This window comes from Crassostrea angulata, unplaced genomic scaffold, assembly GCF_025612915.1.
Source record: "Crassostrea angulata isolate pt1a10 unplaced genomic scaffold, ASM2561291v2 HiC_scaffold_119, whole genome shotgun sequence".
Taxonomy (NCBI): domain Eukaryota; kingdom Metazoa; phylum Mollusca; class Bivalvia; order Ostreida; family Ostreidae; genus Magallana; species Magallana angulata.
In genome coordinates this window covers 8,170-26,388 of record NW_026441674.1, presented here as the reverse complement: position 1 = coordinate 26,388, position 18,219 = coordinate 8,170, and the positions used below count along the sequence as shown (strand labels likewise).

The window sequence follows — 18,219 nt, the reverse complement described above, 5'->3', positions numbered from 1 at the left end:
CTATATTTCCCATTTATAAAAAGATAAGAAAAATGTCAAATCAAGACCAATAATGATTGAATTATAGAAAAAGCGTCACTTCTGACTTCATATACTGCCAGTGAGTGCAAAAAAATCAAATAAATAGGTGACAAATACATTTTACACCAACTCTTCTAAAATATAACAAAAACATTGTATTGTACCTGAAACACTTTAAAAAATGGTGAATTATGGGGGCCAAATTTAACTCATATCATATATAGTTCTTACCCAAACTCTTAACTACAAATGTATAATATAATTGTATTTATAAATACATATCGTCCGATCAATTAATGATATATTTACATTTAAAAACGCTATTAATAATCGTACAAATGTATCTTTTTAATCATCATGAGTGATAAAATTAAGTTCGAGTAAAATTAAATAACAGGATGATTTAAGTTGAAATAAAATTTTAGAAAACAATTGAAAATATTACAGATTATATTCAAAAGGTTATGTCACATTTATGTTAGCTAAACTGTTGATGAATCATACTATCCGAAACATATGACACCCATTTCCATTGGTCAAATCAGTGTGGTATGCAGTTTATTTATAGCTTAACACTGCACTATTTTGATAACGACTAACAACTATGTTTACGGTTAAAAATGATATACCTAGAGTTGCAAAATTGTTGATTAAAAAGACAATCATTACTAGGGAAAGAATTTAGTGTTAAACTATTAGAAACCAATGACACTAGGATAGAGTCTGGCAATCACGGTAACTTTATTGAACATTGGAGTGTCTTTCCCTTTCGCTAAAACAGGTAAATGTTACATACATTTGCAAGTGGATATTTCATTTATATATCATTAATATTTGGTTTTAAAAACATGTCCAAACATTGTTTTAAACCTCAAATGTAACATAATAGGACTTTTATGGAATAATTTATTCAAGGTCTACTCGGTCATGAGCTCTTTTTTTATGAAAAAAAATATTTCTCAATATTTCATTATCAAATCTTTTTCCTAAAATTCATTTTACTGATTAACAGCTATTTTTTTATAATATGTGCGCCCATATTGACACTGCAGCAGAATTGTTCCCCGTGCTCTACAGTGTTACAGCCGCGTCACAAAGCGTACCTAATGACCTTTGTTTACGCAAATATAGTAATTAGTAATATTTATTTTCAAATGTTGAAAATCTATTTTTGTGTGTAAAATTTCAATTCTTAAAAGAAAAATACTTGATTAAGATTTAAAAAGTGTTTTGAATTTTCATTGATTGTTATAATAATATTATAGTTTATAATAACTGGTTGCTTTATCCTGATGAGAAGTGATAAGAAGAACTAGAGCGTAACATTCTGTTTTTCCTCACGTCATTTCATTTCTAAAAAGTTATCTACATCTAAAACCAACTCTTAAATGATTTCGATATTTTCTTTTCGTAGTTTTAATTATCTTTAATTTTTACAAATCAAAACAAATAAATAATAGATATCTAAAAGCCTGATAAAAAATGAAGTTATGAATAGATAATATGGAAACACGGGTATCCAAACCTAACAGATACTTTTTTTTAATTCATGTTCATTTTACCAATTGGTATTAGGCGTCGAGAAGTGTTTTTGTTCATAGATAATGTTCTCACAAAAAATCTTTATTCCTCATAAACATTTAGAGATAGTTGAACATTCTTTTTATTCAGAAAAGACCCGGAAATGAGGATATCATGATTGTATTTCCGGTTTCTGGGAGTTTTTCGTTGGAAGTAATGAAAAGAACCAGATATGAGGCCATCGTAACAATTAACAAGATTTTTAAAGAGCATAGTCAAAATGAATCGGAAAATAAAAAAGTTTTATTATTTTTTTTTCTCATTCCAAATACTGTTCTCCTTTTTCATGTTTTTTTTCTCTAGCTCAACCAGACGTTAATTGTAGGTTATCAAGTTACTAAAGTTGAATGGCTCACAATTCTTTGTTCTGTGCTCGTATCCCTTTTTTTGGGGGGGGGGGGGGGTGAGGGGGTTACCTAATTACATGTGTTTAACGGAAAACTACAAATTCTAAACAAAACCACTAATAGACAAAAATATTGTTCAATTGAGTTCAACAGAAACAAAAAATAAAACAATACATTTAAATGCACAGATGTAAAACTGTTCTACTAAACAAAACAGTCTAGATCTAGGTCAGCATGTGGTGGGCCAAAGATAGAATAGTAAACAACTACATGTAAAAGCAAAATCTGAATATTTTAAGATCAAATCGTGACCATACCCTTAAGTTCATTATTTCCTAATCAATCTCATGTAAAATTTACGTGGAATCTCCCAAGTACATGCTGACATCATAGAGACTTTTCTTCCGGAGTTTCCCAAAAACCCATTGGATTTTTAAAAATTTGAGTTAACACCCATGACCTGAAATGTATTCAATAATAATAATACTGGTTTTAATTATGAGACACCTCCGTACTGTGATGTACCTCCTTACGAAATAAACAATACATTCAAATATAACTTTGTAATTTTTTCGTTTATTTTAAGGGATACCTAACATAGTCGCGCGATGGGTTAGACGTTAATTACGAATCTGCAAGTCACGATTTCGAATCCCGCTGGGGCATTTATAGTTCTTACCTTTCAAAATAGTTTAAAAACATGTTTTGGACAAATATTGTAAATTTTTAATACACTTAAACAGTGAGAGTATTTTGATTAAAACAAACTTTTATCCACATCAATATCGACAGATGAGTTGAATTGAACATATTTTATTGACTAATGCCAAAAGGATTGGATACAAGTTCCAAAAACTTAGAAAGCCATCTCCTTGTACATCTATACTACTATATTAAAATAATAGACTCGAATTTTTGGTCTTTAATACCGATAAATCGGAAGAATACTGTCTTTTGTTTTATACATTTTTTATTAACATCATTGGTACTTGAACATTGCCAATTAGTTATTATTTTTTCTCAGTTAAGCTTCGCTGATTAATAATCATCGAAAATTCCTCAAAAAATCCCGGAAATTATCAGAATTTTTTGGATTTTACAATCTTGCACTTGCGCAATACATTCACGTTAACGGGATCTTTATGTTTCCACAATGTCATATTTGCATGAATAAACTCAGAAATGAAAATACAAATAAGGGTAAATTTGCATGCGAATTTTGCTAAATATTCTGTTCATATATATTAATGATTTCTTATGAGAGAAAGTATAAAATAACAAATATACTTTTCAACTAAGTACATGTACTTACTTTTGTTATCGTGATGACAAAAAAATATTTGATTACATGCAAAAAAAATCACATTATATTTCTTAGGAGATTGAGGATAGAATATATTTATCGTTAAATGAATTATGTCCTACAGACCCAGTTTTACGATAGAATGCGTTCCGCGTATTGTCTCTGTAGCAAAGAAAATACGTGTACGTTGGCGAAAAGGTGTTAAATTCTTCCATTATATGGATTAAAATTTTTATATGAAAGGTATTTACAGTCTAAAAAAGGTTTATTCTGATGAATTTGACTAGGGTTTTTTTCAATGCAACTTCATTAATTTTATCCAAAATCGTTCCGGAGCGATTTTGCAATTTTCTGCTACATTACGGGTATGTGGGAGGCATTCTAACTGTGGTGAGGGCCTTTCCCGAGACACGGTTAGATTATTCAAACTAAGGAAAGTGTAGTGAAATTAATAGCATTATTCTAGGCTTATTTAAACAATAAAATGCTTTCTTTGGTGATTCATTCGGGATATGAAGGTAGCGAAGTTGCAGGAAAAAATACATAACCTGCATTTTTCCTGCAATGGTCACTACCTTCATAACCCGCATGGATCATCAAAGAAAGCATTTTATTTTCATATCATCATCTTTCTTTAACAAATTAATAAGCTGATTATGAAAAGTTAGTAAGATTCACTTAATTACTGTTAGTGAACAAAAGCACGTTAGCTAAAAGAAACAGCCAACTCGTCTCCTGCGAGACTTTGAGTCTGGCATCGTCATGATTATTTCACGCAGTCCGGGTTATACTAAGGTTGCTGTAGGTTCAGACCAATCGATAAACAGGGCGTGTCAATTTCAGTCCTGTCACTTTCAGCCGCTGTAGATTTCGACCAATCGATAAATAGGGCGTGTAGATTTCAGTCTGGCTGTTTCTATTTCTGTTTCCGCAATGCTTGTGTTGTGAAACATATTACAAATCACAATCATCAAACAACAAATTTGGAAAATTTTTAACATTTTAAAACTAAAGAATACAACTTTTGTTTTTTGTGGATTTAATTCTAGAAGCCATTGTTTTGACCATTCCTAAAGTAAATGAAGATCGACAGATCACATTACGCAATCCAAATGAAAGGGGAAAAACTTCCGGGTATTACACGTATTTTGTTTAAATTATGACTTGATTTAAACTGCTTTTTCAGGTTTAAGAAATGTGTCAAACACGTTACATTTTCGAATTAGATTTTTTTTTTCTATTTCACAGAATTCAGTCCCTTCGTCGGAATTTCTTATAGACAAAGGCAAGGGCGAAACTGGAAGATACACAAACTCTCTGTACACCTCTTTGGCTCTGTGAATCAAAACTAATGAGAGTATATCCTGTTGCTTTTCCCCACATTTGTGTTGTCCCGCCCGCGTTAAATAAGTACTATAGTACTATTACTTCCTGACAAAACTTTTAAAACACATTTTTTTTTACAGCTTTGTTTCCTCTAACCGTAACTACCTGTGCCACTATGGTCGTGCGTCAGATATGCATTTTCAAAAACGGTTCTCGGAGCAATGTTACAAACAAAACAAAAACCTTCTGACGGAACACGAGAACAGCAGCAGGACATACCCGTATTTTAATCCGTCGGTAGGCACCCCTCCAGGTAAAAATCCCTAATCGGTCGTCATCTGACCGATATGCATCAAGTCATGGTTTAAAAAAAATGTATATTAAATATAAGCAACAAAAAATTGAATTTATCAAAGAAACGTGTGAACTGCCTTTCTGTTATGAAATGCATACCTTTATTTTTGTTTCTTAGGGTGTGGTCCTCTACCAGTCGTGAACGGTAGTAAATGGGAGTGTCCATATGGCGTGTCTCCTCTCTCAGTCCCCGTATACGAGTCTTGTCGTGCCATCTGTAAGGGAGAATCTCTACAGAGACGGACTATTGTTAAAGTCAGATGCACGGAGAAGTTGGAATGGGATCACCCTATGCTTTCCGCTGTTTGTGCCGTAATAAAAAATTATTCTGGTACGTTAAAATCGATTTATACCAACTTAAACCTCAATGTTTTTTGAAAAATCAAGTTTCAATGCCCGATTACAGTAAAACTCGTTTAGTACGAACACTGATATTTCGAATTCACGGATATAGCGAAGTCATCTTGGATCCCAAGCTATGTAAATTTAATGAATTTCTTATACGGTTATAACGAATTACAAATATAACGAAGTAGTTTCTTAGGTCCCAGTGACTTCGTTATAACCGAGTTTTGCTTTTTTTATCATTTTTATAGGTGCCAGTTTACATGGACAAGACCAGGAATTGAAAGTTGCAATCATTACTGGCCTGGTGTCCGTTGTAATTGTTCTAATCGTACTCTGTATTTTCCGAAAACTTAAACGCATCAAATGTAGTCGTCTGCAAAAGCTGCTCGGCAATTCTGTATTTCAAGACAACACAATGTCACTGAATTCTGTATGTACTGCTTATGTGGGAAACATTCAACAACGAAACGTTGTAAATGAAGATACAGCAAAAAACCAATTGTGTACTCAAAACAGCGATGTGGATAATCAAAACAGCGATGTGGATAAAGAGCATAACACCTTAAGTGATAATGACATAGACCTTTGTGTCTCTAGAGAGGCATTCCAAACCAGCGATCTTGCAGACACGGATATTTTTCTACAAACAATTTCTAACAATATAACGGTACCTCATGCTACAGTACGAAATGCTGATAGTCCGATAAAATGTGACTGTATTCTGAACAATATGAATCAAAATACTGAAAACATTGAACTCTCAAACGAATTTAATGGTTTAGATATTTCAAGACTGACAACAGACAGTCTAAAAAACGTGGAAGAGAATGTGGCTATTGTTGAGGATCATTCTTGGAAGCAGAGCGGAGCAACACGTGCAGGTATTCCGATTACCATGGTGATGTAATATCTTTTTGTTAATGTCTTTACGTGTGCCCCTCAGTTTTTTTTTCAGTAGAAAGCATTTATTGGATTAATAAAGTAGATAATCCAATTTTTTTTGGTCATCTTTATAACTATTATCTTAACATAAACCACGTGCACTTTCTCGACATGTATAATTACTTTTCGGCTCACTGTAGGATTGTGTCCAACCATTGCTGCAATGTTAGAAGGAGCAGTAAACGATAGCATTCGTTTTGTTGACGACCTTTCTACTTTGCTGAACCCAGATAATCCTGACAATTGGCAGGGCCTGATTCAGGCCTATTTTAGTTTGTCCTTTAACAAAATCCAAAAAATAAGGTACGTAAGGTCATGTGAACCAAAAATTAAGTCGCTTACGCTGCACTAAGACTAACTTCATGCATTGTATCGTAACTTAGAATTCTTTACAATTTCAATGTCATTAGCCCTACAGTCAACAGAAAATTAAATAAGAATATCTACATTTCTACTTCTACAGACATGCATGGAACAGTTTACGTTTTTTTTATTTGTGATTTATGAAAAGTTACCTACCAATAATCCTTGGTAGGTAACCTTTCATAAATCACGGATAAAAATTATTTGGTATTTCGGAATGTTTAATGATACCTTACATGTAATATAATTTCTTAAGGTTGACATCTCGCATTCATACGTTTTTTTTTTAATTTTACAAACCAACAAAATATTATACAGAGCATATTACTTGAACAAAACTTTGATCTTTTTTTCATTTTTTTTTAAAAAAAGATACTCTTTATTTCAGACAAAAAACAAAGGACCATTTCAAGAACTTTTAATAAAAGCAAAGTAACACAATTTTCGACGTGGTAATCAAAATTCAGTTACACAAAGTAAAAGACTTATTAATTCAAAACTGGTTTTTTTTTTGTAGAAATAAATTTATTGACAGAAACACCATTTTAAGTTTTAAAAATAATCATGCACAGACCTAGATTGGGTGGGTTTATCCTTAAAATCAAAACCTGCCATCTTTTAAGTAGTTAAGGTACAGTAGAGACAAAGATCTTGACAGTTCAAATGAAAGTGTGTAACAATTAGTGAGCTGCATGTAGTTCGGTCAAAATTATTCATCTACATGCAGTCTCCAAATAATGGGAATGAACTTGTAAATCTTAATGAATTAACATTCATTCACTTGAATAAAAACCAGTCAAATTCAAATCAAAATATATAAATTTTTATGCAATGTAAATATATATATATATATATATATATATATATATATATATATATATATATATATATATATTTATATATATATATATATATAGAAGTAAAATATCATAAAAAGACTGGTATAATTAAGTATAATGATAAAAAAATTATCAAAATTCTTTTTTTTCTTCATTATAAAAAATAAATGATACACATTGAATCTACATGTAGCTGCTTGTCTAGTACATTTGAGAGTTTGAGAAGAAAAAAACCTACCTCCAACATATGGCACTCAGGATAACAGGAAATGTACATTGCATTGATGTTTACAAAACTTTTTGGAAGCACTTAAGTTGCTCTAGAGCTGCCACTTTAATATTGCAGCTTGTTTTAGATTATTAAACCATGAAAGTATGGTGAATGAATCTGTTTCAGAATAAGATGTTAAAGTAAATAAAGGGCATGCCCGTTGTAAATCTTACAGTTAAATCAGTTTGATGATTAAAAAGATTTTTTTTCTCTCCAAAAAAGGAACACAAATTTTATTTAAAAAAATAAACAAAACAATATGGCATGTCATGTTATTGAAAATGATGATAGATAATTCAATCGCGCAAATGACATAAAAATAAGAAGTTTGTAACTAAATAAACATGTGAATGAATACATTTTGTCATACATTGGAATAATGTAAAAATTAAAACAATTTCGATAAATTGTATTTTCTGATACTTCATAAAGATAGTCTTTATGAAATAAAGTAATTACTAATTTATCACCATAACATGCATTATCACAGACATACACATTTCAATATTTTTTTGGCAATGGTCCCATGGTATATTAAGTTATTTTATAATCACAATTTTTTCTCCCCATTTGATGGGAGCACTTATATACATTTAACATGGGTAAACGTAATAACATTGGTTTTGTGCTGTCTGTACTGGTTCAACTGAACAACAAAAGCAGGGTTCTTTGGTTTATTTTTCATGAGAACAGCTGCTAAATTTGTGTTAAACGATTCACAATGAGACAAATACCCTGGTAGAGATATTTGCACGCAGTGATATTTGATATTCATGGGAAAGAATAGGACACATCTTCAGTGCAAGAAAATCTGATATCTTTGGATGTCTTAAGAACATGTTATATAAACTCCCGTTTCTGTATCTCAATGCACTAGTATCCATGCATGACACTAGCGATCAGAGCTTTCATACAAGATTGGTGGGAAAATTTATGAGCTTCCTTTACGAAACAAAAATTGTGAGTTCTGTATCTTGACACGCCAGCAGACGTGATGCTGATGCAGTCTTTGTCTTCACATTGCCCTCTGTGAGAGAAATGGCCACTTTCTGTTACTGGGATTCCAAGGAGACACTTCAGTACGTAGCAACCTTGAAGTGTGTGGTGTACATCTCAAAGACCTACATCCAAAACTGTATAGGAAGGGAAAATGGCTGCATGCTTGAAGAACTTGAACGTTACCTTTGTGTTACGCCAGGTGTATGGATCTTGGATTACCATTTTCTAGGGGGGAAAATGGACATTTACCTGAACTGCTCTTCATGAATTACAGCAGTAGAGAGCTTTTGTTTGGAACCTTGAAATGTCAGTACATTTCATAATCGGTACATGTATCACAGACAATCAGGACTTTTTTTTATAATTGTCCCATTCATTTTTTAACGGTATCTTTAAGAGAATTTGCGAATATTTTATGACAGAACAAACATTCAGAATGAATTTTCTGTATCAATTCCAGCACATCTGTGCGAAAATGATCCTGATGTGAAAAATGTAAAACCATGTGACCAAGCTTCTTCCCTTGTGCCACTAAATGCTGTAAAACTACGTTCTCAAAGGGTTGTTTTGTCCTGTGTCTGTAACATTGTAAAAACGCAGTGTAAAAATGACAAAAGATAGTTGTCCTTATCATAAGGATTACAAAAGGAATACAAAAATATAAACAGATGAAGCCGACTTCTAGCTAAATATCTGAAAGATTCTGCTTTTCCTGAATACTTAATTTAGTCAAACAATGCTTACTCGATAACAACAATTCTGTAATAATCAAAATTCAGAACATCCTCTGCAAAACTCGTCCAGCTTCTCTTGACTCCGTAATGAAAATGGGGATCCAATATATCCGCCAGATCATAAACATGCTTGGGTTGAAAGTTTGAAAAGGTGCAGGAACATTCTTCAGGATCTAATAAAAAACATCATATTATATGATATCTGCTACAATTGATGACATATCCTTGTGTTACAGATCTCCCAGTGGCGCCATTTCTTTGAGCTCACCTAGGCTCGAAAATTATGTACGAATTTTGATTCAAATTTTTCAAACATTTTGATCTGTATCTTTTTATCAGTTAATATTTTGATACAACATATATAACAAAAGTAGTAGATAATCATAAGTTCTTTCCAACAAAATCAAGAGAAAGGGGATGTCCCCTTTATTTAGGGGCCAAGACACATGTAAACTCTAATACAAACAACTCAAAGACGATTAAGATTTTGTAATGCATTATAGAAGCAAAGTTGTTGATCGTCCCAATATCTGTCAGGAAAAATTATTGCCACGCCCATCTGTTACGTAATTAGGAATTTTTAGGGGCCAAAGTACTTAAACTTTGACGCAATATATCTAGAGAAGGAGACATATTTTGTTAAGCATTGTAGAAAAGAAAATGCTTGTATTGATGACTCTTATCGATTCCATCAATCAAAATACCAATGTCTGTCGCCATTAGGGATCTAGATGGCTGGCCCCTGAAATATTCAAACATTTGTAACACAAAAATGATAAACAAATTCAAATAAATGCAAGAACAAAAAATGCTAGAATTTGTGAGACCTTTCGATTGAATTCAAGAAATGAAAAAAGCTGTTGTAATGCATTATAGAATCAAAGTTGTTGTTCGTAACAATATCTATCAAGAAAAATCATGGCCACGCCCATTTATTACGAAGTTAGGGATTTTTAGGGGCCAAAGTACTTAAACTTTGACGCAATATATCTAGAAAAGGACACATATTTTGTTAAGCATAGTAGAAGAGAAAATGCTTGCATTGATGATTCTCATCGATTCCATCAATCAAAATACCAATGTATGTCCCCATTAAGGATCTAGAAGGCTGGCCCTTAAAATATTCAAACAATTGTATCTCAAAAATGATAAACAATTTAAAATAGATGTAAGAACAAAACATATTAGAATTTGTGAGTCCTTTCGATTGAATTCAAGAAAAATGGGCTGGCCCCTTAAATTAGGGGCCAAGACACTCGTAAAGTCTATTACAGATAACTTTGAAATGATCAAGATTTCGTAATGCATTATAGAAGCAAAGTTGTTGATCGTAACAATATCTATCAGGACAAATCATTGCAAAGCCCATTTATTACGTAATTAGGGATTTTTAGGGGCCAAAGTACTTAAAATTTGACGGAATATATCTAAAGAAGGAGTCATATTTTGTTAAGCATAGTAGAGGAGAAAATGCTTGCATTGATGATTTTCATCGATTCCATCAATCAAAATACCAATGTCTGTCCCCATTAAGGATCTAGAAGGCTTGCCCTTAAAGTATTCAAACAATTGTATCTCAAAAATGATAAACAATTTAAAATAGGTGTTAGAACAAAACATGTTAGAATTTGTGAGTCCTTTCGATTGAATTCAAGAAAAATGGGCTGGCCCCTTAAATTAGGGGCCAAGACACTCGTAAAGTCTATTACAGATAACTTTGAAATGATCAAGATTTTGTAATGCATTACAGAAACAAAGTTGTTGATCATAACAATATCAGTTTGTAAAACTCATTGCCACACCCATTGATGACGTAATTATTGATTTTAGGGGACTTAACTATTAAATCTTTCGTTTGAGGTGGAATTCTGAAATTTCATTGATATTTTAATCGTATCGTTTAAAAATTGACGGAAGACCTACTCGTTACTCGTAACGAAATCGTATCTAGTTAAGGTCTTACGTTTCCAACGGAAGACCCTATAGTTTTCGTACTGTTTCTTATTATTTTTTTTTCCAAATTTTGTGCACGAGATTTCTCGAAAACTATTCCACCGATTACAACTATTTTTTCACAAAAGATGGGACTTGATGTAAACTTAACATTTTTTTGAGATTTTTTCTGGTGTCACTTCCAGTACCGATTTATCGGCCATTTTGTACATTTTTACGACATATTTTGTGCAGAGCTGATCTCAGAAACTATCAGAGATATGACTATGGAATTTTCAGCATAGGTAGTCTATATTTAGAAGTTGTGCACTATTATGTTGTTTTACGCCAGTGGCGCCATTTCTTGAAGCTCGCCTGGGCACGAAAATTGGTAACGAATTTTTTATTCAAAATGTTCATATGTTTTGATCTGTATCTTTTTAACAGTTTATATTTTTTTAATACATATATAACAAAAGTAGTAGATAATCAACAGTTCTCTCTAACAAAATCAAGAAAAAGTGGCTGGCCAATTTTTTTATGGACCAAGACACTTGTAAACTCATTAACAAATAACTTGAAAACGTTAAAAATGTTGTAATGCATTATAGAAGCAAAGTTGTTGATCGTAACAATATCTATCTTAAAAAATCATTACCACGCCCATTTGTTACGTAATTAGGGATTTTAAGGGGCCAAAGTACTTAACCTTAGACGCAATATATCTAGAAAACGAGACATATTTTGTTAAGCATTGTAGAAGAGAAAATGTTTGCATTAATGATTCTAATCGATCCCATTTATCAAAGAACAAAAGTGTGTCCCCATTAAGGATCTAAAGGTCTGGCCCCTAAACTATTCAATCATTTGTATATAAAAAATGAACAACAATTCTAGATAAGTGTAAGAACAACAAATGTTAGCATTCGTGAGACCATTCGAATGAACTCAAGAAAAAGGGGTTGGCCCCTTAAATTAGGGGCCAAGACACTTGTAATTATCGTAATTAGGAATTTTTAGGGACCAGAGTACTGAAATTTTGACGCAATATACTTAGAGAAGGAGACATATTTTATTAAGTTTTGTAGAAGAGAAAATGCTTGCGTTGATGATTCTAATCGATTCCAACAATCAAAACACCGATGTCTGTCCCCATTAGGATATAGATGGCTGGCCTCATAACTATTCTGTCATTTGTATCTCAAAAATGATAAACAATTTTAGATAGGTGTTAGAACAAAAAATGTTAGAATTTGTGCGACCTTTCGATTGAATTCAAGAAAAAGGGGATGGCCCCTTAAATAAGAGGCCAAGACTCTCGTAAACTCTAATCCAGATAACTTTAATAAAACGATAAAGATTTTGCAATACATTATATTAGAAAAGTTGTTGATCGTTACAATATCTATCAGGTAAAATCATGGCCACGCCCATTTAATACGTAACTAGGGATTTTTGGGGCCAACGTACGGAAATTTTGACGCAATATATTTAGAGAAGTAGACATATTTTGTTAAGCATTGTAGAAGAGAAAATGTTTGCATTGATGATTCTAGTCGATTCCGTCAATCAAAACACGAATGTCTGTCCCCATTAAGGATCTAGAGGGCTGGCCACTAAAATATTCTATAATTTGTATCTCAAAAATGAACAACAATTTTAGATAGGTGTAAGAACAAAAAATGTTAGTATTCGTGAGACCTTTCGAATGAACTCAAGAAAAAGGGGTTGACCCCTTCAATTAGGGGCCAATACAGCCGTAAACTGTATTACAGATAACTTAAAAACGATCAAAATTTTGTAATGCATTATAGAAACAAAGTTGTTGATCGTGACAATATCAGTTTGTAAAACTCATTTCCAAACCCATTGATGACGTAATTAGGGATTTTAGGAAACTAAAATCTTAAATCTTTAATGTGCTGTATGTGAAAAAGCAAGACACTTTGTTAAGCATTTTAAAGGATATTGACGATCATATACAATATCTGAAATGGAGTGGTTATCTGAAATGTCATTGATATTTTAATCGAATCGTTTAAAAATTGAACGGAAGACCTACTCGTTACTCGTAATGAGATCGTATCTGGTTACATGTATTATTATTTTTTTCCACAAATTTTGTGCAAGCGATATCGGCTGATTTCGACTATTTTTTCACAGATGATTGCATAAGGTCATAATTCTAGATGTTTTTTTGAAATTTTGAAATTGTCACTTCTGGTTCCGATTTACGGCCGATTATGTCAATTTTTACGACCAATTTTGTGCAGACATAAACTCAGAGACTATCAGAGATATAAATTTGAAATTTTCAGGATAGGTAGACCATAGTTTGAAGATGTGCAGAACGTAGTTTTTTGGCGCCAGTGGCGCCATTTCTTTGAGCTCGCCTAGGCTCGAAAATTGGATTCGAATTTTGCATCAAAATTTTCACACGTTTTAATCTGTATCTGTTTAGCAGTTAATATTTTGTTAAGACATATATAACAAAAGTGGTAGATAATCAAAAGTTCTCTCCACCAAATTCAAGAAAAAGGAGCTAGCCCGTTTATTTAGGGGCCAAGACACTTGTAAACTCTAATACAAATAACTTAAAAACGATAAAGATTTTGTAATGCATTATTGAAGTAAAGTTGTTGATCATACCAATATCTATTAGAAAAACCATTGCCACGCCCATTTATTACGTAATTAGGGTTTTTTAGGGGCCAAAGTACTTAAACTTAGACGCAATATATCTAGAGAAGTAGACATATTTTGTTAAACATCATAGAAGAGAAAATGTATGAAATTATGATTTAAATTGATTCCACTTATCAAAACACTAATTTTGTCCCCATAAGGGATCTAGAGGGCTGGCCCCTAAAATATTCAAAGATTTGTATCTCAAAAATGATCAACAATTTTAGATAGGTGTAAAAACAAAAATTGTTAGTATTCTTAAGACCTTTTCAAAGGAATCAAGAAAAAGGGAGTGGCGCTTTTTTTTTTGGGGGGGGGGGGGCAAGAGACTCGAAAAGTCTATTACAAATTACATAAAAACGATTAAGATTTCGTAATGCATTATAAAAGCAAAGATGTTGATTGTAGCAATATCTATCTGAAAAACGCAATGCAACACCCATTTATTACGTAATAAGGGATTTGTATACATTATCTGAAAGTGTGTGTGTGGGGGGGGGGGGTAATTCTAAAATTATATCGATTATTCATGGTATGATTTAAAACAAAAAACGCAAGGAAGACCTACTCGTTACTCGTAACGAGATCGTATCTAGTTATTATTATTTTTTTCCACAAATTTTCTGCACGCGATATCTCGAAAACTATTCGGCCGATTTCGACCATTTTTTCACAGTTGATTGCCTAAGGTCCTAATTCTAGATGCTTTTTGAAATTTTGATATCGTCACTTCCGGTTCCGATTGACGGCCGATTTTGTCAGTTTTTAAGACCAATTTTGTGCGGACATAAACTCAGAGACTATCAGAGATATAATTATGAAATTTTCAGGATAGACCATAGTTTGCAGAACGTAGTTTTGTGGCGCCAGTGGCGCCAATTCTATGAGCTCGCCTAGGCTCGAAAATTGGATACGAATTTTGCATCAAAATTTTCATAGATTTTGATCTGTATCTTTTTAACAGTTTATAATTTGTTAAGACATATATTATAAAAGTGGTAAATAATCCAAAGTTCTTTCCAACAAATTCAAAAAAAGGGCTGGCCTTTATTTAGGGGCCACGACACTTGTAAACTCTAATCCAAATAACGTAAAAACGATAAAGATTTTGTAATGCATTATAGAAGCAAAGTTGTTGACCGTTACAATATCTATCAGGAAAGATAATGGTCACGCCCATTTTTTACGTAATTAGGGATTTTTAGGGGCCAAAGTACTGAAACTTTGACGCAATATATCTAGAGAAGCAGACATATTTTGTAAAGCTTTGTAGAAGAGAAAATGCTTGCGTTGATGATTCTAATCGATTCCACTTATCAAAACACCAATATCTGTCCCCAGTAAGGATCAAGAGGGCTGGCCCCTAAAATATTTAATCATTACACTGGTTTCCTAGGCGTCGGTTTCCTCTCTCTGTGATTTGGAGTGCACTCAGTGACTCCATCACATCCTCCTTGTTGAATGACTCAGTCATGGAGAGCTGGCTGGTGTGGAGTGTAGGATGTTTCTGGGGGAGGACTGTCTTTGTGAATGAGAGGAATTGTAGTGCACTGAATATAAATTCTGGTTGTACATATCTGAGTTCATATTCCTGTAGGCTGACAATATGTCTGATCATTTCTTTCTTTTGTTTTAAACATCTGTGTTTGAAATCAAATTTACAAAACACATTACACATGAAATCTTTTTGTATATAGTCAATGCAATGCTTCAGTGTCTTGGCCTTTGTTGACACCTGTGATTGATAAAGGGATAATTCTGTGTGACAGGTTTTGAAATCAGTTTTGATTCGTGGCAGGAGAACAGGTCTGTAAAAGAGAGCCTCACTTCTGATGGTGTGAATGGTTCCTCTGTGTTGTTGTCGCTTTGTTTTGTAGGCTTTTCTAACATGTATCTTCTTGTGTTTTCTATGTTTTTGGCAATTATTACAGGCAGGAACTTGACAAGGTTCACAGTACTTTGTATAACGTTTGCTAGGATGTCTCACACAGATCTCTTGTGTTGGGATGTAGTTGATTTTATCACGGTGTGACACAACATCATGGTCTATTGTTTGGGGATATTTTACATGTTCTCTTTACACTGGGGACACAGATCACATGGACACGATACACAATAATACTCTGTGTCCCCCAGACACTTAGAACATTGATGTACTTTACATGGAATGCTTGCTGTTTCCATTGTTTGAAGGACTAGGTCTCAAATCACAACCTGTTTAATGACAAAAATGAAGTGTTTTAAATAATGTCAACCACATTCTTTCCACATATCAATATCAAATTTTATATAATTTTTTTTTCATTTAAAACATGTTTCTTTAATGTAATAATATATCATTCCTACAAAGATAATAATAATTTATATAACTAATGATTCATCAATATAGCTCTGGTTACAGAGACGCTCAAACGTGTTAAAGAAATGGCCCAAAATATGATTTTATAATAGTGTTGTGTTGGGCATGTACTATGCCTAAATGGTAGTCAGGGTTCGAAACATAATGCACGAGCATTGTAATTATATTGTTATTATATTGCCGAATGTTGAATATACTGACGTGCTGCTTTCAGTAGCCGTGACGTTCGAGTGTTGACAAGTCCCTATAAATAATCACTTGAAAAGCAAGCGTTTGTTTTTTTTTCAATTGATTTGATTGTTTATTTAATCAACAAGTTGTTGTACAATAAAAAGTCAACAAAGGTTTATGTTCTTTTCAAGATATGAGAGACGTTTTGCCTTACATAGAAAACTCGAAATGTTTAGCAGACGAAATCTCATTGAATTTTTTTCTTGTACATTCTTTATCAAGCGTCATTTAAAAAAGCGTTTTTGTGATTCTCATGTAGAATTTCTTGAAAAATGTTCAAATCAATTTGTTCAAAAGTTTACAAGAAACTTAAACTTTAAAATTACCGCCAGTAATGAAGTGTTTTTGGAAAAATGAATAATTTTAATTGCTTGATGTTAGTCGTGTATATCTACGTTTTATATATCGAATCCCGCTGTCGGCGCTTGAAAGATTTTCGTTGAAAATATTTGCCGTGCTCTATTTCGGCATAGTATGCTTATGCTATATAAATCCTTTGATACTATGCAAAAATAGATGAGTATTGAATATATAGTGACAAACTGACAGAAGGCATAATAATTGACATTAGAGAGAGGGAGAAAGAGAGATAGGAGAAAGAGAATTCTCTCTATCTGACCTTCTCTGTAAAACATGCTATCTTGTTTTCTCTTTTTATCTCTCTATACTTTTCTCACCATCTAGAACATTTTCCAGACAGAATTCTTTCTCTCTGTGGCTTAACATGTACTCTTGTTTCTTTTTTTATTCTCTCTCTCTCTCTCTCTCTCTCTCTCTCTCTCTCTCTCTCTCTCTCTCTCTCTCTCTCTCTCTCTCTCTCTCTCTCTCTATATATATATATATATATCAGACTTATTGCTTAGCTTATTTCTCATTCCGTATATCATTCTTTATTTCCTTCGCAATATTTTTCTGCTTTCATACGTGCTTGCTTTCTCTGAAAGAGAGAGAGAGAAATTCTATCTCTCACTCTCTCTCTCTCTCTGAGAACTTCTCTGCTTAACATGTAATCTTGATTTCTCTTTCGATCTCTCTATCCTTTTCTTACTCTCTAGAACATTTTCCAGACAAGAATTCTCTCTCTCTCTCTCTCTCTCTCTCTCTCTCTCTCTCTCTCCTCTCTCTCTCTCTCTCTCTCTCTCTCTGAGGCTTAACATGTACCCTTGATCCTTTTTTTAAATCTCTCTCTCTTCTCTCTCTCTCTCTCTTTATTTCTCTATCTCTCTGTATATACCTCAGAATTTTCTTGCTTAGCTTGATCTCGTTTCTCATTCCTTCTTTCATTCTTTATCCCTCTTTCTCAAAATTTCTCTGCTTTTAACACAGTTGCTTACTCTGAGAGAGAGATAGAGTTTCATTGCTAAACTGTCTCTCCCTCTTTCTGACTTAACATAGATCCTTGTGTCTTTTTTTCATTCTCTCTCTCTCTCTCTCTCTCTTTTTTCTCTCTCTGTATATCCCTAAGAATTTCCTGACTAGCTTGAACTCATGTTTTTTGTTCATTCTTTATCTTTCTTTCTCTTTATTTATCTACTTTTTACATGGTTGCTTTCTCTGAGAGAGAGAGAAAGAGTTTCATATCTT

At 32.9% G+C, this 18,219-nt stretch overlaps 1 protein-coding gene across 1 annotated transcript; it reads left to right on the top strand.

Moving 5' to 3' along the window:
* Positions 1-4,500: 4,500 nt before the first annotated feature.
* Positions 4,501-7,007, top strand: LOC128169361 (uncharacterized; the record flags this gene model as incomplete). The annotated part of the gene is made up of 6 exons (XM_052835517.1): positions 4,501-4,571; positions 4,719-4,891; positions 5,051-5,263; positions 5,529-6,161; positions 6,363-6,525; positions 6,974-7,007. Coding segments are annotated over 6 exons (1,287 nt in total), but the record flags the coding sequence as incomplete, so codon positions are not given.
* Positions 7,008-18,219: the final 11,212 nt, after the last annotated feature.